Source organism: Lactuca sativa, chromosome 4 (assembly GCF_002870075.4).
Source record: "Lactuca sativa cultivar Salinas chromosome 4, Lsat_Salinas_v11, whole genome shotgun sequence".
Taxonomy (NCBI): Eukaryota; Viridiplantae; Streptophyta; class Magnoliopsida; order Asterales; family Asteraceae; genus Lactuca; species Lactuca sativa.
Window position 1 is genome coordinate 152,294,760 of NC_056626.2, and position 23,450 is coordinate 152,318,209.

Sequence of the window (23,450 nt, forward strand, 5' to 3'; positions counted from 1 at the left end):
TATAGGATTTCAATGGAGGAGAAAAATGTGAGGCTAAATTTAATAGGATTTCAGTTTAATGACCAACATTGTTGGGTCACTTTTTGTTTAAATAATCTATAAATTCAACTAACCAAAAAATAAAGAGTTATTTGGTGGGTGGGATGACTTGTGTTTTAAGATAGCCATTCTTTTAGGGTAGAAATGTCATTTTACATCACTTAACATGGTGTTACTCAAAATGTCCGAGCATGTAACAAACTGAAACCACAAGTACCATCACCCAACAAAAAATTATCAAGCGCAAACAAAGACTACGAAAATAACATATTCTTCCAAAGTAAATAAGAAAAGTAGAAACCAACAGCTCCTCCTAAACGATATGAAGAAAACTAACAAATTCTTCACCCTAAACTCTCTCCTCAAATAGGCCAATTGCAATATTCGTGACAACAGTCATACCAACCATTAAACTAACTCTAAAAATAGGCATCAAATGCCATAATTTTAAAACATACTGCTACAAAAGTGGTCAACCTCCATTCATTCATTCATTCATACTTAAAACAGTTTAAAAAGCAAACCCCCATGAGCCGCAAAGAAGGGTGCAAACACAAGTGATTCAACAGCCATTAGCTTGATCAAAATGTTTAGAGATGGACCCGAGGTGTCCTTTAGTGGGTCCCCAATCGTGTCCCCTATCACAGCCGCCTTATGTGCATCCGACCCCTTCGGTCCAAGTGTCCTCGCATGTTCCGATGCACCCGCCTGATCATAATTCACACACCAAAAAAACAAAAGTTACACAACTTCTGAAAATTTACATTTTTAGTCCCCAAGATACTTGTTTTTTTTAAGGGACCAAAAATGTTATTCACTCTAAAAAAATAATCACCTCAATATACTTCTTAGCATTGTCCCAGGCGCCACCAGTATTGGATGCAGAAATCGCCACCTGGACACCAGAAACCAAAGATCCCGCAAGAACACCAGAAAGAGTCTCAACTCCAAAAAACGTCCCGACAATAAGAGGAGTCAACATCACAAGTGCACCAGGTGGAATCATCTCCTTAATGGACGCATCCGTTGAAATCTTAACACAAGTGGCATAATCAGGCTTCGCAAGTCCCTCCATGATCCCCGGAATCGTATTAAACTGCCGCCTGACTTCCTCCACCATCTTCAAGGCGGCACTGCCCACACTCTTCATAGTCATGGCGGAAAACCAGTACGGAAGCATAGCCCCCACAATCAACCCGATAAAAACCTTCGGAGTCAAAACATCAACAACTTCGATCCCCGCACGGCTCACGAACGCGCCAAACAGCGCTAGCGAAACGAGCGCGGCGGAACCGATCGCGAATCCCTTTCCGATGGCGGCGGTGGTGTTTCCGGCGGCGTCGAGGGCGTCGGTGCGTTCGCGGATTCTGTGGCTCATTCCGGCCATCTCGGCAATTCCGCCGGCGTTGTCGGAGATGGGACCGTAAGCATCGATTGCGAGGCCGGTGGCGATGGTGCTGAGCATTCCGAGGGCGGCAACGGCGATTCCGTACATGGCGGCGAAGGAGAAGGAAACGAAGATTCCGATTGCGATGGCGAAGATCGGAATGATGACGGATTTGTAGCCTAATGCGAGGCCGAAGATGACGTTTGTGGCGGCCCCGGTTCTGCAGGAGTCGGCGACGTCTTGTACGGGGCTGTACGCGTTGCTGGTGTAGTATTCGGTTACGAAACCGATTATGAGACCCGCCCATAGACCCACGCAGACGCATAAGAAAAGTTGCCTGGGTAAAAGGGTAATTTTGCTTTTGGTTATATGTAACTCTTTGAAGAATTTTGTATGGTGCTTACAAGAAAAATAACAAAAAAATGAGTAGATGATGTCGTAAAATGATCATTTTTCAACTTTTATCATTTGTTTCGCGGAATGGCGAAATGTATTTTACTTTGCAAAATTGATGGCAATACACGAAAATTGATGTTTTGGGGAATTATAAAAATTCAAGATTTTTTTTTTAAATTGCTTTGCGAAAATCCTTTTTCTCTATTTTTTTAAATGATGTTGCTTCGTGAAACACGTCATGTCATTTTCACGAAATTAAAAAGAATGGCAAAAATCTGTTGAGATGTTTCAAATGGAGACCACCGACAAAGCAATTCGAAAAGAAAAAGAAAAAAAAAAAAAAAGTGATCCCACTATGTTTTTTGTGAATTCTTTTTCACAAAAATGATTTTATTTTGTAAGAAAAGAAAATTTGTGCAAAATAAAAAATAATCGTAATTTTTTTTAAGATTTTGCTAGTGCAAAATAAAAAATAATCTTAGACTATTTTAAGATTGCTTTGCAAAAAACCTTTCTCTCTGTTTTTTCTCATAAAAATGATGTTATTTCTTGAAAACACCTTATGTCATTTTCACGGAGATGAAAGAAAAAACAAAAAAAAGTTCCCAAAATCTGTGAGATATTTTAAGCGGGGACCACTAATTAATGCAATCCGCAAACAAAAAAAAAGTTTTTAAGGTGATCCCTACTGTTTTTGTGATTTTTTTTGTAAAAAATTATGTTATTATGCAAAAAATCGTTTTCACAAAATAAAAATAATTGTGAATTCTTTTAAGATTTTTCCAGTCTCCAAAGACAAAGTTATTATATTATCATATTACCTTCCCATATTTTGTGATATTTCAAATGTCATTTTCACAAAATTAAGAAAAAAAGTGATTTTGTGATATTAGGTTATATCTATGATTAGTACTTTTATATATCTATGATCAAAAGGGTAATTAATTTGCTTACCAGTTATGCACAACTTTCTGTACACCAAAGTTGAAGATGGTGAAGGATGAAGGAAGTGCAATCCAACTAACGATTCCGATTCCAAAAGTCATAAGAACAGTAGATATAATAAGCTGATTCTTCAATGTTGGTTCAATATCTTTCACAGCTTTGATTTCAAAAAAATCGGTTGCAAAAAGTGTGGTTATCAAGCACACAAGAATCCCAACAGAGCTCACAAGCAATGGGTAACACATTGCAGTGTATTCATGGTTGATTCCAAAAGAAGAAATGGAAGCAACTACAAGTGCAGCACATGATGACTCAGCATAAGAACCAAAAAGATCAGATCCCATTCCAGCAATGTCACCAACATTATCTCCAACATTATCAGCAATAACCTGAAAAAAAAAATGAGCATATCAGGAATGAGAAATGACACAAGGGTATAAAGGTAAACTTACAGCTGGATTTCTAGGATCATCTTCTGGAATGTTCCTTTCGACCTTTCCAACAAGATCAGCACCAACATCAGCAGCTTTAGTGTAAATACCACCACCAACTCTTCCAAACAGAGCCATGGAAGATCCACCAAGTCCATAACCAGTTATGGCTTCAAAAAGACCTTCCCAGTCATCTCCATAGTATAACTTGAATAAATTAATAGTAATAAACAAAACCAAAAGGCCATTTGCAGCAAGGAGAAACCCCATCACAGCACCAGATCGAAATGCAGTAATGAAAGCTTTCCCAACACCTTTTCTTGCTTCTAATGTTGTTCTGGCATTCGCATATGTGGCTATTTTCATCCCAAGGAAACCAGATAGGACAGAGGTAATGGCACCAAGCAAGAAGGAGATGGTGCTAAAGAAAGCAGTGGCAAGTGCAGGTTTACACATGCTGTGAACATCGTAGGTACATTGTTTACTCTTTGTGCTGAAGCCCTCAACAGAACCCAGGAAAAGGAAGATCAAGATTGCAAAAACAACCATGAAAATTCCCACGTATTGGTACATAGTAACCAAAAAGGATGTTGATCCTGTTATTTTGGAATGAACAAAGAAAACAAAGTACATATTAACACAAGTTTAAAGCGACAATCGTTTAATATATCCTATTCTATTACAATTTAGATGTATCCTAATTCCAGATCTACCAATATAAAGTAGAAACTAGCTTTCCACTCACCAAACCAGGAAAATATCACGAATTTACACTGATTTGAGCTCGACTGATTTCACAAAATGAAATGCGCAGTTAATGAAGTCGAAAACTACCATTATATGTAGATCCTAATGAGAAAGAATGATTAAAAATCACAGAGAACAGTAGGTGAGAGACAGATCTAACCTTCAGAGATGGCATTCTGAATCTCAGCGCATTTTGCGACGACATTATGTTCGTTAACGCCCTCTTCTTCTTCGATTAAGGAATCATTGAATCCATTCTTGTTGTTGTTTGCCGGAGAGCCGTTTCGGTCGGGTGTGAGCTTTACTTTTGACACCAACGCCCATTGGATCAGAGAAAAAATGATACCAATCACGGCACATACCGGAATGATGATCTGTGTAGCCAGATCTGGTAGTAACACGGAACCCATATCACCGGAAACTTATAAACTCTCCGGCAGACAAAAAAAAGGGGAAGAGTAGAAGTGAAGTGGGAAAGCAAGCAGTTTGTATTTATAGTGAAGGACGATAAATGGTAACAAAAGCAGATTGGGTAATTTTAGGGTTTTGCAGGTTAATCTGTAGGGTATGGATTAGCGTTTAATTTGGTAAGGATTTGAGTAAATTTAGGGAAATTGAGTATATGATTAGATTTTGTTAATGAAGCAAATTTAACGAAGTAGTCAAATTTAATGGAATTCAAATTAGGCAAGTAAACAGGTCTTTTCCGGGGAAGGCTTTCTTTTTTCTTCTTATTTTTTAATATTAATTATAATTTTATTTTTTATTTTTTTGAAAGCGACAAGTTATCTCATCGAATCTGGCTTTAATTTTTTTTATTTTTTTTAAAGTTTTCTAATTCTCAAATAATTATCACTATGCAGTGCATCTTGTTGGGTCATATGGACTTCATCAAATGTTTACTTAATGTTTAGTCTATTTATGTAACGGGCTGGGTCTATCTACCCGGTTATTTATTATTAGGGTTTAACTATTTATAGTACATGCATGCACCATATTTTGGAATCATTTTTTGCTGTAACCTTACTCTGCTTTTACAATAGCAATTCTTCATCGAGCGCTTCTAAGGCAGTGCTTTTCAATCATTAAGCACGTATTCGATCATTGTTTCTTTGTTTTATTCAACTACCTGTGTTGTGAATCTATCGATCAAACTTTTCATTTATTCTAACAAGTGGTATCAAAGCAGGAGATTGTGTAAATCTACGCAAATCTTCTGTCGAGTTTCATTAGGGTTTCTGCTTTTATTGGATCTGTTATAACCGTCTTCATCGTCATTATCGATTGTAGACGTTGGATCTTGATCCATATTCTAACCTAAACTCGATTTTAATTTACACATCTGATTCTTTACAGGTTTTATAGACAGCATGCAACCTGACAATTCACACGTTAACTCCATCAATCTCTCAAGCAGCATTTGATCTACAACAAGGATCCCTATACTCTTTCCAAATGATTATGAAGTGTGGGCACTGCACTTTGAAGATTATGTCCTTAGTCTTGAAAATAATGGTTCTTTGATATGGGAAGCCATGACTGTGCAGACGTTCTCTCATACTGGAACAAGGAGGGAAATCAAAACTCAAGCTGATTATAACAATCTTCTTCTTCAAGTTAAATACGTTACACAGGACGAAAAAGACAAACTAATCAGTAACGTCAAGGCGATGAGGATAATTAGGTTTGCTTTGCCTCCAGACACGTTTCGGCTTGTGAGTTCCTGTGATACAGCTAAAGCGATTTGGGATAGGCTCAAAGAACTCTACACAAGTGATGCAGGTCTTGAGTATTCAATTCAAACACTCCTGCTTTCAGAGTTTTGAGCCTTCGTTCAGAAGCCAGAGGAGAATCTCGATCAAACGTTCAACCTACAATCATCTTTTAAGTAGGATGATGAAACACAAAATTGGACGTGAATTGATAAAACAAGAAGTCACATTCATGAACGAGTTGAGATCTGAATGGAAATTTGTGGTGTCGACGGTTAAAGAGCATGAGCAGTTTAAAAATTACTCCTTGGTGAAGCTTGTTGGTATTTTATGTTCACACGAGGATGAAGTGACAAAGGAAGGAAAGATAGTGTGTAACATCATGATTTCCAGATGTGAGACTTTAAGGATTTTAGGCAAATAAGGAAGCCTACTCGACGAGTTGGAGGCCCCAACTCGTTGTGTAGAGAGTAACCAACCCTTGTGACTTTTAAGACCTACTCGACGAGTTGGAGGACCCAACTCGACGAGTTGGAGGACCCAACTCGACGAGTAGGAGCTGGAAATGAAAACCCTAATTTTTAGGGTTGGCACCCTATTTAAAGAACCTTAAGTCCATCCTCCCAACCTCCTTACTACCCTTTCACGTCCAGAAGCAAACCCTAAGCAATCTAACCATATTTTTGAGTGTTTGTGAGGCTAAAAGTGTGTTGTTGGTGCATAATTTGGAAGCTAGGAACGAGGAAGAGTTGGTAGATCTCGCATCTACTTCAGCTTGGCATCATTTGGAAGATAACAAGTCGTTACCTTGATCATCCTAGTGTTAGATCTCCTCATTCAAAGGCTTCAAGCCATTTCTAGCATTTTTGTGGGTCATTTCTAGTATGGAACATGATCTAAAGTTGTAACTTCATATCTGGACTCTTTTAGGCCCTCATTGACATAAAGACTCAAGCTTTATGAAGCTTTGGCCCTTCTCCATAACCTAAACCTTTTCTTTAGTCTAGTTTTAGCATTTGAAGCCTGCATGCACGTAAAGTTTGCAACTTTACATGGTAACCATGCCCTAGGAGGCTAGATCTACAGTTGGGAGCCTTAGTGTAGCTTAAACGCGACTGAATGAGAAATGGATTGAAGGAACTCGACGATTTGGATAATCAACTCAACGAGTTGAAGAGGGTTTTCCCGTTTTCTGGATTTCAAATGAACTCGACGAGTTAATAAGGTAACTCGACGAGTGGTAAGGGTATTCTGAGTTCTAGAGGAACTCGACGAGTTCGTAGTTGGACTCGACGAGTTTAGTCAACATGGATTGTTGACTTTGACTGTTGATGTAACGACCCAAAATACGACCCAAAATTTTTGTTTAAATAGTACTAAAATTACCAATCATTCATAACATAAAAGCTGAAATAAACTCCAGGGATAAAAGCTGAAGCTGTGGTGTGTGCACTGCAATCTTCCCGAGCTCCTCTTTTGAAAACTGAGTACCTGAAACCAAAATTGAAACTGTAAGCACGAAGCTTAGTGAGCTCCCCCAAACTACCACCTACCATATAATAACATATAAAGCACATACTGGGCCTTGCCCACTACATCAGATCGAAATCCGGAAACTGCATCGGACCGAAGTCTGGAAACTAACCAGGGCCTTGCCCTCTGCATCGGACCGAAGTTTGGAAACTAACCAGGTCCTTGCCCTCTGCATCGGACCGAAGTCCGGAAACTGCATCGGATCGAAGTCTGGAAACTAACCAGGGGCTTGCCCTCTGCATCGGACCAAAGTCCGGAAACTGCATCGGACCGAAGTCCGGAAACTAACCAGGGCCTTGCCCTCTGCATCGGACCAAAGTCCGGAAACTACATCGGACCGAAGTCCGGAAACTAACCAGGGCCTTGCCTTCTGCATCGGACCGAAGTCCGAAAACTGCATCGGAACGAAGTCCGGAACTAACTGGGACCTTGTCCCCTGCATCGGACCGAAGTCCGGAACTGACTGAACATAACATAATATAAACATATCAACTAGCATGAACACATATACTGCATACTGAATCGGACCAGGGTCCGAAACACATAACACAAAACATGCTTGAATCACAAAGACATTAAGCAATCTAACTACTGCATCAGACCGAGGTCCAGAACTACTCCTAACTAAATGGGTCGGCATTGTGGCCGTAGACCCGTTCCTACTGGAAGGAAACCCACCTCACACTGCTGAAGTCCCGTAGACACAATCTCATACTACTGAAGTCCCGCAGACTCAGCCTTAGCTGCTGGATGACAGATTTCCGAACTGTCAACACCAAAATAGCACCCAATTAATAATTGGGTTCTAACACATAACTATAAATACATAGTTTGGGTAATTACTACATTACCCCTAGCTTGGCTTACCAAGCCCAAGGCCCAAAGTCAACTAGGGATCCAAGCCCAACATATGACCCAATTTTCCAAATTAGGCCCAACCTCTAAATGGACTTCCCTTAAGGCCCAATTGCTCAGTTCGGTCCAACATGTCTCATTCTAAGGGCCCAATATCATACAACCATCTAGGCCCAAACTATGGCCCATTTATGGCCCAATTTTCTAAATTGGGCCCAATCCTTCATATAGGCCTCACCCTAGAGCCCAACTAATTACTCTAGTCCATTTGATTATTTTTGGATGGCCCAACACAAAGACCAAGTGAAATTAGGGTTTCACATAAAATGATAACTAGGGTTAAGTGTTTCTTACTTAACCCATTAAGGACTTAATCCATTAAGTCCTTTACTCTACTGGATAAGTGATATGAAGTGATTTGGGCTTCATACATAATTCCATTTCCAATGGCCCAAATGTGGGCCCAAATAAGTCCAAGGCCCAATTATTCAAGATTAGGGTTTTCTAAACCCTAATTAGGGTTTTTCACCCAAACATAGCCCAATAGGCCCAAAACTAATCCTTAAGCCCATTACGGTTTTGCTAGGTCAATTAGGGTTTTGCTTGTGGGTCACCACCCACTACCACCTCGGGTAGTGGTGGTCAATGGCGGCTCACGATGGCGGCCACCACCCTAAGGTGGTGGTTTTCCATTTCTTTCCATTAATTGACTAATTTTTACAATTACAATGTAAATCTCCAAAATAAACACACACACACACTATAATGCTAGATATACACACACACCCACCTAATGGTGGCCAGCGGTGGCTCGTGGTGGCAGTGGCTGATCTTAGAAATTTCGGCTAAACAAAACACACTCTAACAAAAGAAACACATACACATACACACTACAATAAACACACCACACCCTTTGCCCGGAATAGTAACACAACCACCCACTGTGGCGTTTGGTGGCAGCAGAAACCCCAAAGAGGCAGCAGCAGCGTCCCGTCATCTTCAACCACCCCCAACAGCGAAGCTGGCAGCTAGGGTTTGGCAGCTTGTCGAGCAGGCAGCAACGACAAGGAAAAATACAGCATCGACGATCTTGTCGGCATCACGGTTTGTTGTGGCTTCGATGGTCGGAGAATAAAGTAGATGGATAGCGACGGCGCACAAAAAACATGAGATGTGGCGGCGAGAACGAAAGCAGCGATCGATCTTCATTGGCAGCAAGGTGGGTTGATCCGGCTAAGCAAACAGACAGGCGGAGGTGGCGGCAACACACTCGATGGAACAGTCGCCTAGCGGCGGTTACAACGCCGAGACTCAACAGCACTCCTTCGATCGGTCCATCTCGGAATCAGCGTCGATCTCAGTGGATCATATCGGCAATCTCGACGTCCGACAATGGAGGAGATGGGGCGGCTGGACGATCTCCAAGGGTGGCGGATGCTCTTCTTATCTAGGGTTAGGGTTGGATTGGAGGGGTGACGGGATATATACCCCGATCCCCTAACTTGTTCCCATAAAGACATAAGTAGTCCCTCTCTCTAGAAATATTTTTCAAACTAACCCAGAATTTACCCTTTCATCCCTTAACAATAAAATTCATTACAATTTAGGTGCAATAATTACCAAACATACCCTTGCCTCTAAAATTCTTCTCAAAACGACTTTGTAACTTACTAAACAACCCCCAACTATCAAAATTCTTCACAATTAGTCTGGGACTTACATTTATTAATTTATTTATTTAATAAACAGGGTGTTACAGTTGACCGTTGACTTTGACTTTGACTAAGAGTTGACCAAGTTTGATTTTCTGAGGGTATTATGGTAATTTGGGTCTTGATGGAATTAGTCCGGTAATGGTTGTGTGTGTTTGAGTTTTGAGTCGTGATTTGGGAGTTTGAGTCTTTAGTTCAGATCAACGTTGCGAGGTAAGTTGTCCTCACTATACTCAAGGGTCTAAGGCACCAAGGTCGGCCCTTCGAATCGTTATTCGGATTTGTTACTGTTATGATATGTTAGACCAGTATCTTGGTAGATAGGATGGTTATATGTTGTTATGATCTGTTAGGTTTCAGTGTATTTGCATGATATTTATGTGTTGTAATTTGATGTGATTTGTGATACGCATGATCCAGAGTTTACAAATTTAGGACCAGTGGGTCCACAAAGTTAGGGCCAGAGGGCCCACAGAGAGTTGGGACCGGAGTGTCCCACTGAGACACATTGACCAGAGGGTCAAACAGAGTTATAGCCTTGAGGGGCTAATATGTGTTAGAATGGTATTTTGGGGAACTCACTAAGCAATCATGCTTATGGTGTTATGTGTTATGTGTTTCAGGTACTAGTGACAATCGCGGGAAGGCGCCGGCATGATTCGTACACACACGCGGAGTTTTATATGTTTTGATCTTGGGATATGTTTTATGAATTGAGATGTGATACATTGAGATTATTATTATTATTATTATTATTATTATTATTATTATTATTATTATTATGATGATGATGATGATGATGAACGGAAATGTGTTTTGAAAATGTGAAAAATTGTTTAAATTTTTACAGTGTTACAAGTTGGTATCAAAGCCTTGGTTTGAGAGATTCGGATGCACCTTCGGGCGTATCTGAACTCAAACTGAGGATTTGAGGAAATTTTTTGATAATAAAATAATTTTCAAAGGGTAAGAGAGTTTTGAGACAAACAGAGCAAAGATATGTGTATGATCAGCCAGCGCCCGAACGGTGATTTCCCAAAAAATACCCTTACAATAAGTGTTATGAGATATGTTATGCTGTGATATATGATGAGTTATGTTATGCATGCTAGAGTAGACTAGGTATTCTTATTAGGACTAGAGTGGCCTGATTTGTGATGCCTTAGTCTAGGAGTTTTGCTGCTAGGGAAGCTTGAGAGTGATTAGATAGCAACGAGGAGTTTATGAGAGATATGCTAGAGAATGGCCTATGATTATTGAGAGTAGAGTACTTGGGATTTGGGACTTTGGGAGGAGGACTTGGGGTGAATACCGATGTGGTGTGGACAGTAGTATTGGGCCCGTACTACTGGAGACACCGGATCAGTGCGCAGTCCAAGTAAGAATCTTTGGGGTACCAGAGGTCAAGTAGGGCTGAGTTATCGAGTATGAGTATACTCGAGCAAGTCCCTGATATTTCTTATGTTGTATTTCAGAGACATCATGGTTGGGACACGCCACACACCAGAGAGCAGCGGTGCTAGTGATGAGGAGATCTGTAGGATCATTCATGAGGAAGTGACTGCGGCCATCAGGGCAGAGATACCAGAGATGTTTGGGTCTATCAAGACCACGCTGATAGAGACTTTTGACGAGCGATATGCTGCTCTTTCTGATGCTGGTGTCGCTGCGTCCACCGCAGCTGTAGCTGCGGCTAGACCGCAAGGTGGTGATGCGTTGCTGTTCCGGGAGTTCAGCAACACAAAACCACCAGAGTTTGATGGGACGCAGGATTCGATTGCGGCAATGAGGTGGATTTTAGACATTGAGGGGTGTTTCTTTACGTGCTCATGTCCAGAGCATTTAAGGGTCCGGTTCGCGCTGAACCAGCTTCGCTTGGGAGCGAAGGGCTGGTGGAAGTTTGTGACAGCACATTATTCGCTTGCAGAGCTTGCTGCGGTGACCTGGGAGAGGTTCACCGCTATGTTCCAAGATGAGTACGTTCCCCAGGTGGAGAGGGAGTGTTTGGCCCAGGAGTTTCTGACCCTCAAGCAGGGTACCAAGTCTGTTAATGTGATTACGAGGATGTTCCATGAGAGGGCTATGTTCTGCCCAAAGCATGTGTCTTCCGAGCAGGCACGTATGAGCCGATATCTGAGTGTTTTGAGGAGGGATATACGAGAGTTCGCGGCGAACTCGTCGTACCGTACATTTGCCAAGCTTCAGGCAAATGCTCGGAAGAGGGAGATAGAGTTGGAGACTCATGCGGGGGAGGAGGCAGAGTCTCAAGGGAGGGATCGGCGACCGGCACAGTCTCAGTCAGCAGCCAAGTGGGCCAAGCCTACCGATTCGAGATCAAGGATCCAGAAGGGTCGCACTTGTGGCAAGTGCGGAAAGATTCATGATGGGGTGTGTAGAGCAGGGTCTTGCTACAAATGTGGCAAGGAGGGGCATATGGCCAAGGATTGCCCCAAGGGGTTTGCAGTCTGTTTTCACTGCAACCAGACCGGACACCAGAAGGCAGAGTGTCCGCAGTTGTGAGGGTCAGCACAGGGAGCATCTCTAGGATCTGCCCCTGCTGCAGTGAGAGCTACTGATAGTCGGCCAGTGAAGGCCGAGGCACCGAGGGCACGAGGGAGAGCCTTCCAGTTGACCGCGGAGGAGGTCCGTGCGGCGCCCGATGTTGTGGCTGGTATGTATTCTTTCATGTATTTATTTTGATGTTTGAGATATTGTGCTTATATTATGATGTGCGTAGGTACTTTTCTTGTGAGTTCTGTACCTGCTTTGGTGTTATTCGATTTGGGTGTGAGTCGATCTTTTGTATCTGTAGCTTTTAGTCAGCACATCAGTATTAGTAAAGAGGAGTTGAGTCGACCACTGAGAGTTTCCATAGCTGACGAAAGAGCAGTGTATGCTTTAGAGGTGATTCAAGGATGTGTACTCGAGATCTTCGGAGTCGAGTTTCTGATTGATTTGGTTCCGATTGCGATGGGAGATGTCTGTGTTATCGTGGGCATGGATTGGTTGAGCAGATTTTGAGCGGTTATCGACTGCGAGAGACAATTGGTGACCATACGAGACCCTAGTCGGGGAGTTCTTACAGTGTACGGCGAGGGTACCCGTTCGGGGTCAGCATTTTGTTCAGCTGCTAGAGCGAGGCAAAGTCTACAGCAGGGCTGTAGTGGGTTCCTGGCCTATGTGATGGATGCGAGGGTTGATTCAGCGAGACCGAGGTCAGTAGATGAGGTTTCGATAGTGTGAGAGTTCCTGGATGTTTTCCCCAAGGAGTTACCGGGTGTGCCTCCCGAAAGGCAGGTAGAGTTCCGCATTGATTTGATTCCGGGGGCAGCACCTATCGCCAAGGCGCCTTATCACCTTGCGCCTCCAGAGATGCAGGAGTTATCCTCACAGCTTCAGGAGCTGTTGGGGAAGGGGTTTATTCGGCCGAGCAGCTCGTCGTGGGGAGCTCCGATCCTTTTTTTCAATAAAAAGGATGGTTCACACCGGATGTGCATTGATTACCGGGAGTTGAACAAGTTGACGGTCAAGAACCGTTACCCCTTACCGAGGATCGACGATTTGTTCGATCAGTTACAGGGAGCGTCTTGGTTCTCCAAGATCGATCTGAGGTATGGGTATCATCAGATGAGAGTGCGCGATGATGATATTCAAAAGACAGCGTTCAGGACTCGTTATGGGCATTACGAGTTCGTGATGATGCCTTTCGGGCTCACCAATGCACCAACAACGTTTATGGACCTCATGAACAGAGTGTGCAGGCCGATGTTGGATCGTTCGGTGATCGTGTTCGTTGATGACATATTGGTATACTCGAGATCCAGAGAGCAGCATGAAGAGAATTTGAGGGAGATCCTCGGAGTTCTGAGATCGGAGAGGCTTTATGCCAAATTCTCCAAGTGTGATTTTTGGTTACGGGAGGTCCAGTTTCTAGGGCACCTCGTTAACCAGAATGGGATATTGGTCGACCCGGCCAAGATTGAGGCGGTGATGAGTTGGGAGGTGCCATGATCCCCCACAAAGATCAGGAGTTTTCTGGGGTTGGCTGGCTATTATCGGAGATTTATTAAGGATTTCTCCATGATTGCCGTTCCTCTCACCAGGTTGACCTGGAAGGGTGTGGCTTTTAGTTGGGGCCCAGAGCAGCAGGCCTCCTTCGAGACGCTTCGCCAGAGATTATGGGAAGCCCCAGTGTTAGCCCTTCCGGAGGGGATGGAGGATTTTGTGGTGTATTGTGACGCGTCGATATTGGGATTGGGAGCGGTGCTGATGCAGAGAGGGCATGTGATCGCATACGCGTCGAGGCAGCTGAAGCCTCATGAGACAAGGTATCCCACCCACGATCTAGAGTTTGGGGCTGTGGTGTTCGCCCTCAAGATCTAGTGTCACTATTTATATGGGGTCTGGAGTAGCTATATACACGGACCACAAGAGTTTGAAGTACTTGATGGATCGGCCCAATCTGAATATGCGCCAGAGAAGATGGTTGGATGTGGTAAAGGATTATGACTGCGATATCCTGTACCACCCGGGCAAGGCTAATTTTGTAGTTGATTCCCTGAGTCGCAGAGCGGAGAGTGCCCCGATACGAGACGTTTGTATGAGAATGACAGTGATGACTCCGGTGTTGGACACCATCCGGGAGGCCCAGGTTGAGGCCATGAGATCAGAGAACCGCAAGAGAGAGCGGGTAGTCGGGCAGGCGTCCGAGTTTGTTGCTGACAACCGAGGGCTTTTAACCTTTCAGGGTCGGATTTGGGTGTCGTTTGAGGGTGGGGCACGCACCATTTTGATGGAGGAGGCACATAGAAGTTTTAGATCCATCACGGGGCCACTAAGATGTACTTGGACCTGAAAAGAGAATATTGGCGGCCATGCATGAAGAGGGATGTCGCGTGGTTTGTAGAGAGATGCTTGACCTGTCGCAGATTTAAGGTTGAGCATCAGCGTCCGCATGGTAAGTTACAGCCATTAAAGGTTCCCGAGTGGAAGTGGGAACAGATTTCCATGGACTTTATCACCAAATTGCCGAGGACTGCGAGAGGCATCAATGCAATTTGGGTGATCGTCGATCGGTTGACGAAGAGCGCTCATTTCCTTGCTATCAGTGAGAGCTCTTCTGCTGAGAGGATGGCGGAGTTGTACATAAGGGGGGTGGTATCGCGGCATGGAGTTCCGGTCTCGATTGTTTCAGATCGAGATGTGCGTTTCACTTCCAGATTCTGGAAGAAATTCCATAAGGAGTTGGGTGCGAGGCTGCATTTTAGTACCGCATACCACCCACAGACGGACGGTCAGAGTGAGCGGACGATTCAGACGCTTGAGGATATACTTCGGGCATGTGTGTTGGACTTTGGGGGAAGTTGGGACACGTATCTTCCATTGGCCGAGTTTTCTTATAACAACAGCCATCATTCGAGCATTGGTAAGCCTCCCTTCGAGTTATTGTATGGGAGGAGGTGTCGGACCCCTATTTGTTGGGGAGAGGTCGGGCAGTATGTGATGGGCAGGACAGAGATAGTACTACAGATGACTGAGCAGATTCAGCAGGTTAGGCAGAGATTGTTGACGGCTCAGAGTCGTCAGAAGAGCTACGCGGATAGGTGTCGCTCGGAGCTCGAGTTTCAAGTTGGTGACTTCGTACTCCTAAAGGTATCTCCTTGGAAAGGAGTGATCCGATTCAAGAAGAGGGGCAAGCTGGGGCCCCGATATATTGGTCCATTCAGGGTGATCGTAAGAGTAGGCAGGGTAGCATACCGGTTGGAGCTACCTGTGAAGTTAGGTCAGATTCATGACATGTCACAACTAGAAATTTTGCGTCTTGTAATCACTATACTCAAGTTAATGTTGAATCAAAAACTTAAGAGCATGTGTGATACCTATTATTATGACATCAAAAACTTCAATCAAATACATCATACAAGTACTACAAATAGTCATCAAGCAATTGGAAACCCTAGAAGTTCTTGATTAGGTCCATTTTGGACTAGGACTTCCTTATTGGACTCAATGGACCAATAAGCTTCCAATTTGACTATCATGGGCTTAGAACCCTAATTGGGCTCTAATTGAACCCACATTAATTCATTTCAACATTTTGGGCCATTTTGGGCCTAGAATGAGATAAATTAAGAGTTTTGAACCATGAATAACCTAAACTAGTCCAACAAAGTGTAAAAATCATATTATGTTTCTTTTAGGTTAAAACTCATCCAACCTAACTTCTACATGGGCTAGAGGGCATAAAAGCCCAAATTTTCCTTTTTCTTCCAAATTCTCGGCCCAAGGCCCAAATCCAAGAAGAAATGAAGAGAGATGACTTGCAATTGACACCTCATTATTATCTTTTGGATTTCCATGCAACCTATTCCATGTTTCCATGCATATCACCTCAAGGTCTATTTCTCTCTCTCTCTCTCTCTTGCTCTCGGCCATTTCAAACACACACACACCTCACAAACTCTCTCTAGATTACTCAAGAAATTATCCTTCCTCTCCATTCAAAAATCTCGAAAATTAAGAGGCTTTCAAGAGGATATTTCCACAAACTCTTCATCTAAGGTAAGGTTATGCTTGGATCTATGACTTAGATTCTTTGTTTTATCAAAAATCTCTTTCTAATCCATGCAAAAATCATGATCTTGCATCCTAGAATCACCTCAAACTCGAGATCTTCAAGAAAAGGGTGCTAAGGCCAAAAATCACCAAGTTTTCTTCCATCTTTTCTTCAAAAACCGAAACTACACCCTAAGGTGAGCTTCATACTCCCTATTTTTCTGTTTTATAAGTTTTGTGGGGGGGGGGGATACAAGTGAAAGTGTAGATCTATATGTGTTTTGTATGCCTTGTATGATTTCTATGCTTATATGTGTGTTTTTGTGTGTTTATGATGTTGGATCTAGCCATAAACCCCTAAAAATCGAGATATACTTTATGTTAAATGATACTAGCATCAAATATATTTCTACATACAAAGTGTTCCAAGAAAAATAGCTAAATGGCTTAATAACATTTTCTTTGGGCTAAAAACTCAATTTTTGGACACAAAATGTTAAAAATATAAAGTTAAAGGGCCCAAAATGAAATATTTCGAATTCTGATGGGTGAGATGAGTCAAAACAGTTTCCATAATGTATTTTCTGAAAATATACTCTTTTGGAGGATTAAAAACATAAATTTCAAGCTTAATGGGCTAAAAATGACATTTTCGGCCCAATAGGGCCCAATATGCGAAATTTTCTGTTTTGAAGGGCCAAAACTGTGTTTTTCTGTAAAACAGTGGACTACTAGTGTTCCAAGACCTTTTCTAAGGTTTAAAATGCTTTTCAAATTTAAAAAGGACCAAAGTTGCAAAAAAATTCCAATTTGGGCCAAAATTGTAAAAACTGCGAAAAAGAGGGGTTACAACTGAGAAAACTGTATTTTTAGGGACTAAAACTGTTTTCAACTCAAAATGTGCTGAAAAATATCAAATTCCAATAAGTTTTGATGTTAAAATGTCAAGAAAAATAGTTTAAGGACTAAACCGGAAATATATTTACGCAAAGGGTTGAAAAAGTAAATTTACAAAATAAAGAGGGGCTGAAAACAGAAAATTTTCAAGGCTAATTCAATACACCCAACGTGATCAAATATTGGCACCGCGACTACCGACGAAATACAATACACAACAATACCAAAAATCGTTGTTAAACGAATTGATTCGGTCTCGAATCAATAATAACCCGACACTACTAACACGACGATAACTCGATTCAAACAAGTAACAATTGGGAATTCAATACACACGTGAGAATGCACAGACGTCGACGCACCATCTTTGGGCCCCAAAGTGTAAAATCTTGTTTGTTGGGCCTAGCTAGCCCAATGACCTGATCTTTAGGCCCGAAGACTTCAACCTTACGAGTTGTTGGGTCTTACATGATCTAACACAGCGTAAAAGGACTTTCAATGGCTTTTATACTATTGGTCCCCAAGGGTCCTTTGGTACTACTAGTAAAGTCGGTTATTTTAATGCGAGTCGGGTCAAGGGCCCTTCGCACTTTTTTTTTTATCCCCAACCGGCTAACGGAGTTATCGAGGTCTTCGTGCCCTCTTTCTCTTCGGATGTGGGACTACTCGAAGTCAGGGCAGTTGGATTACGTGAATAGTACGGACGACGCCTACGGGATCGTTAGTATAGTTGTAAACTGGTCGTTTGCGTAACGCGTGTTTATAGCAATTCACCATGCGCAATAATCCGACGTCGCCTGGAATCAATGACTTCACACGCCGCGATGGTTTTACAACTACATGGAATTCAAAGCATTAGGAAAACATCAGGTTTTCCTAGGATTTTCAAGACATACGGTTTCGAAACGTACACAATTTTAATGAACAATTTTTTTTTACAACTATAGAAACAAACAAGCATACTTATGGATCTTCACCAACTTTTTCGTAAACTCTTTTAAGAAAATATCGGATTTTCTGGTAGTTTTTCAAAACAATACAAAACATTGCTTTTCAAATACCACTTATGAACTCACCAACATTTCATATGTTGACGTTTTTCAAAATTACTTGTATTCTCATGTAACAAGTAAACCGAAGGAAAACATACTCAGTGATGGCTTGCAGTTTGTTTATTTATGAACCGAACAATTTATTTTTGGGAATGTAATGTTAAAACAATGTACTCAGTGTAAACTTATTCAGTTGTACTATATTAATGCATGGTGATGAATGATGTTATGTTTCATATATATTCAATGTTATGGTATTCAATTAAGTCACGACAGCCCTCGGACGTTTCCGCCGTCTGGTTCGGAGGTGTGACAGGTTGGTATCAGAGCTTTGTTTATAGTGAACTAGCATATCTACCCACACATTGATATGCAACTATAAACCAAAAAGAGGGACTAACTTAACTCTGAACAAAACAAGTAATAATACAACAATAAAACATCTTTGCTTGCATTAGGAACAAGGAACATAACGCCGAACCAAACACAATAATGTTAGTATCTCGGTTAATTCAGGACTGTTCTTAGTGGTACCAAGGAGTGGATGTAGCCTGATCAACTACATTCTCTCCAAAGTAAAACTAACACACGTCCTGATGAGATCGGGATAGCTAGGGAACCTAAAACTATACCCTTTTAGCACCAAAAAGAGAACGTTCATTTACTATATATCATAGTCGTGAGAGTGACGATAGTTTATACTTTCCCCCAGTCGTCATGGAGGGAGAGCAGCTGGGTATTCAGTTCCATCAAGTCCTAGTGGCTCATGGGATGCTTGAAGATGAACCAGAAGGGAATCCAGAGGAAGCACACGACGTCGGACCAGACGAATACATAGACACCGACTACGAATTTGGTGAGACCGACGACGACGTCGAGGAAGGCCAAGACGGGGACAAGGACCATATCCCTCCGTGCGAGAACGAGGCGCAACCAGACCACCCCGCTCCACCAGTGAACCATCCAAGGGAGAACCGTTCCCCCGAAGCTGAGATCGCCGCACTGCGACAACAGCTGTATGCTATGGAAGCTCGGGCAGTGCGAGCTGAGCATGAGAGGGATGAGGTTATTGGAGACATGGCGGAGATGGCTCAGTTACTGGCGCAACATTTCGGCATATGACCTCGTCACTACGTAGGACGCAGCTCATCGCGGTTAGGGATAGACTTCTCTTAGTAGGTCATTAGGAACTATGTTATGTACCCCGACTCTATGTTTAAGTGACTACACTACTCATAGAGCCATTATGCTGTCGAATTAGTGTCACTCATGTATGCTCTTACGAGCAAAATTTTCTTGTATCAAATGCTGATAATATTAATGAACTTTTACGTGCTTTGTTATGATATTACAAATTGCTATGTGTTGAGAAATTATGATTGAATGTCCAATGGTAGTAGTGTTCACGTCCGTACCATGCACCTAGTCAGTAGGGTCACAACCTCACAGAAACCACATACACTCAACATCTTTCCGTTTCATGACAGAAAGATGCCTCTCCGACCTACTCGCGGAAACCCAGGACCAACTCCACCCGAAATTGACTCAGCCGCGTTCCAGGCAGCTGTATCTGCTGCGGTCACTGCAGCGATTGCGCAAATTCATCAAGGGAACAATGGAGGAGTCAATGGGCAAGGAGCCGGAAGTTCGAACAACGGGATGAATCAAGGACTTACCAAAACATGTACCTACAAGGACTTTACGAACGCCAAACCACGAACTTTTAACGGCACTGTAGGAGTGATCGCCCTGAAGCGATGGATCGAGAAGGTGGAGTCGGTATTTGAGATATGCGATTGCCCTAAGCAGATGAAAGTGAAGTTTTCGGCCTGCACTTTTGCGGATCAAGCACTCACCTGGTGGAACGGACATGTGGAAGCCATGACGCTCCCTGTAGCCAACTCTATGCTGTGGGCAGAGATGAAAGAAATGTTAATGGCTGAATACTGCCCGCGAGGCGAAATACAGAAGATGGAGCAAGAGCTATGGAACCTCACTGTGCAGAATGCGAACATCGATGCTTACATATCGAGATTTAGTGAACTATCTCTGCTGTGCCCGGGTATGATCACCTCGGAAGGAAAGAAGATTGAGCGATTCATCTGGGGACTAACAGCACCAATTCAAGGGAATGTGATAGCTGCGAACCCTGAAACGTTTGATAGTGCAAAAAGATTGGCAAAGAAGCTGTATGACCATAACAATAAGAAGGGCGAGAAGCCAGTGGAGGTTGAGAAGAAGAAGGAAGGTGATGGCAAGAAGGGAAAGAATAATAAGAGGAAGGGCCGCCAGGGCCCCGAGATCTCTAAAAAGCAGCAGACAGTGGCAGTTAACGCTGTCACCGCACCGGTTCTAGCCGCACCACATGCTCTAGCCTCAACTGCTTCAAATGCTTCAAGACCTTATTCCGGTAATCTTCCCAAATGCAATAAGTGCGGTCTCCATCATAACGGAGAATGCAAGGATTTTCAGTGCACCAGTTGCAATCGAAGGGGACACACTGCAAGGTACTGCAGGACTTACCCTCCCCAGAACCAAAATCAGGGAAACAACAATAACAACCATCGCAACAACAACAACATCATCACCGGCGGCAGCAATGCAGGACCTAGCCACACCTGCTACGGGTGTGGAAGGACGAGGCATTTCCGTCGAGACTGCCCTAACAACAACAATTCAGGAAACGGAGGAACAGGAAGGATGCTGACCATGGGTCAGGGTGAGGCTATTCAGGACCCCTTTGTTGTTACCGGTACGTTTCCCCTAAACCACACTTATGCATGCATCTTATTTGACACCGGAGCGGAGCGAAGTTTCGTAAGCGATAAGTTTAAACATTTATTAAAACAACAACCCCAAAAGCTAAATGAAACCTATACGGTGGAAATGGCCAATGGGAAAACCGAATCCACGGGGGAAATCTACATCGGGTGTACCCTAACCCTCAATCAACACGTCTTTCGAATAGACTTAATGCCAGTATCAATTAGGAGTTTCGATGTGATCATCGGCATGGACTGGTTAAGCCCCTACAATGCTGAAATTATGTGCCACGAAAAGGCCGTTCGCCTTCGTCTCCCAAATCACGAAACCCTAGTAATTTACGGAGACAAACCTAGCATGAACCTTCACCTCATCTCGTGCATCAAGGCACAAAAACATCTACGAAAGAACAAATTGGCGTTCTTGGCTCACATAGTGAATAAGACCAAGGAAGAAACTAACATTCGAGATATTCCGGTAGCGTGTGAATTTCCAGACGTGTTTCCTGAAGATCTTCCGGGAGTACCCCCAGAGAGACAGGTTGAGTTTCGAATCGACCTCGTACCAGGAGCAACTCCTCTTGCTAAATCACCCTATCGGCTGGCTCCTGCTGAAATGCAGGAATTGTGCAGCCAACTCAGTGAGCTTCTGGACAAGGGATTTATCCAACCTAGTTACTCGCCATGGGGAGCTCCAGTGCTCTTTGTCAAAAAGAAGGACGGATCCTTTAGGATGTGCATCGATTATAGAGAGTTAAATAAACTCACAGTCAAGAACCGCTACCCACTCCCACGAATCGATGATCTATTCGACCAGCTCCAAGGAGCTAGTTATTTTTCTAAAATAGATCTACGGTCCGGATACCACCAACTCAAAGTCCGGGAAGAGGATATTCCAAAAACCGCTTTCCGAACCCGCTACGGACATTATGAATTTGTTGTAATGCCCTTCGGTCTGACAAATGCTCCTGCCGCATTTATGGACCTAATGAACCGAATCTGTCGACCATTCCTCGACAACTTTGTCATTGTCTTCATTGACGACATTCTCGTCTATTCTCGAAGCGAAGAAGAGCATGGCCAACACCTCTGACAAATCCTAGAAACGCTGCGATCGGAGAAGCTATACGCAAAACTCTCCAAGTGTGAGTTCTGGCTCCGGAGTGTGAACTTCCTAGGTCACGTAGTTAGCCAAGATGGAATTCATGTGGATCCCTCTAAGGTCAAAGCCGTGGAAGGATGGGCAACTCCGACCACACCCACTGAAATTCGTCAATTCTTGGGTCTAGCAGGCTACTATAGGAGATTCATTCAAAACTTCTCTAAGATCGCCAAGCCACTTACCTCGCTTACGCAGAAGGGCGTACCATTCAAATGGACAGACAAACAAGAGATTGCGTTTCGGACCTTGAAGCAAGCTCTCTGTAGTGCTCCTGTACTATCTCTACCAGAAGGCACGGAAGATTTTGTAGCCTACTGTGACGCGTCAAATCAGGGCTTAGGTTGCGTTCTCATGCAGCGTGGAAGAGTGATAGCATACGCATCCGCCAATTAAAGACGCACGAAGTAAATTATAAGACCCATGACCTAGAATTAGGAGCTGTAGTCTTTGCCCTAAAGATTTGGAGGCATTACCTTTATGGTACGAAGTGCACCGTCTTCACGGATCACAAGAGCCTCCAACACATCTTGAACCAGAAGGAGCTAAACATGAGGCAACGAAGATGGGTGGAATTGCTAAACGATTATGAGTGCGAGATCAAGTACCACCAAGGCAAGGCCAACGTGGTAGCTGACGCGTTAAGTCGGAAGGAGTACTCTAATCGCCGTGCGAAAACTCTCTCAATAACCATCCAATCTCACTTAGCCACTCAAATTGCGGTAGCCCAGTCGGAGGCAATGAAAACGGAAAACAAGGCAAGCGAAGCATTACGTGGGATGGAGAAGAACCTAGAGGCAAAGGAGAATGGAGTATACTACTTCATGAACCGTATTTGGGTCCCTAAGGTCGGAGGATATAGGGAGGTAGTTATGAAGGAAGCCCACAAGACGCGTGTAACAACTCAAATTTTCAAACAAATTTTTTCATTTTTAAAATATAATTATTTCCATTTAAAACAAGGCATAAATAGTTTAAGTATTCTGTCAAATACAAATATTCAAAATCCCAAGATCATAAAACATTCTTCAGTGTGTATCGATCACGCCGGCGCCTTCCCACGGTTCTCGCTAGTACCTGAAACACATACATAACAACTGTAAGCATAAATGCTTAGTGAGTTCCCCAATATACACTTACGCACATACGCCTTTCCAGGCCCTGACCTTCCGGTCCTCAATACATCGCCTTCTGGCCCATAACATAATCGCCTTCCGGCCCATAACATATTGCCTTCCGGCCCACATAACATACATAGCACACATATA

The 23,450-nt window shown here is 43.0% G+C and overlaps 1 protein-coding gene across 1 annotated transcript; it reads right to left on the reverse strand.

Annotated features, from left to right (window-relative positions):
- Positions 1 to 291: 291 nt before the first annotated feature.
- LOC111898903 (pyrophosphate-energized vacuolar membrane proton pump) lies at positions 292 to 4,538 on the reverse strand. The gene is made up of 5 exons (XM_023894793.3): positions 4,106 to 4,538; positions 3,220 to 3,794; positions 2,777 to 3,156; positions 875 to 1,763; positions 292 to 747 (listed from the first exon to the last, which is right to left on the reverse strand). The coding sequence occupies exons 1-5, from the start codon at positions 4,353 to 4,355 to the stop codon at positions 541 to 543; spliced, it is 2,301 nt and encodes a 766-aa protein (XP_023750561.1). The 5' UTR covers positions 4,356 to 4,538; the 3' UTR covers positions 292 to 540.
- Between the last annotated feature and the right edge of the window lie 18,912 nt (positions 4,539 to 23,450).

Excerpts from the sequence above, each read along its gene's own strand:
- LOC111898903 (XM_023894793.3), bottom strand. The coding sequence starts at position 4,355 with ATGGGTTCCGTGTTACTACCAGATCTGGCTACACAGATCATCATTCCG. Across the intron at positions 3,795-4,105 it reads TCAGAATGCCATCTCTGAAG|GATCAACATCCTTTTTGGTT; the intron begins GTTAGATCTGTC and ends CCAAAATAACAG. Across the intron at positions 1,764-2,776 it reads CAGAAAGTTGTGCATAACTG|GCAACTTTTCTTATGCGTCT; the intron begins GTAAGCAAATTA and ends CCTTTTACCCAG.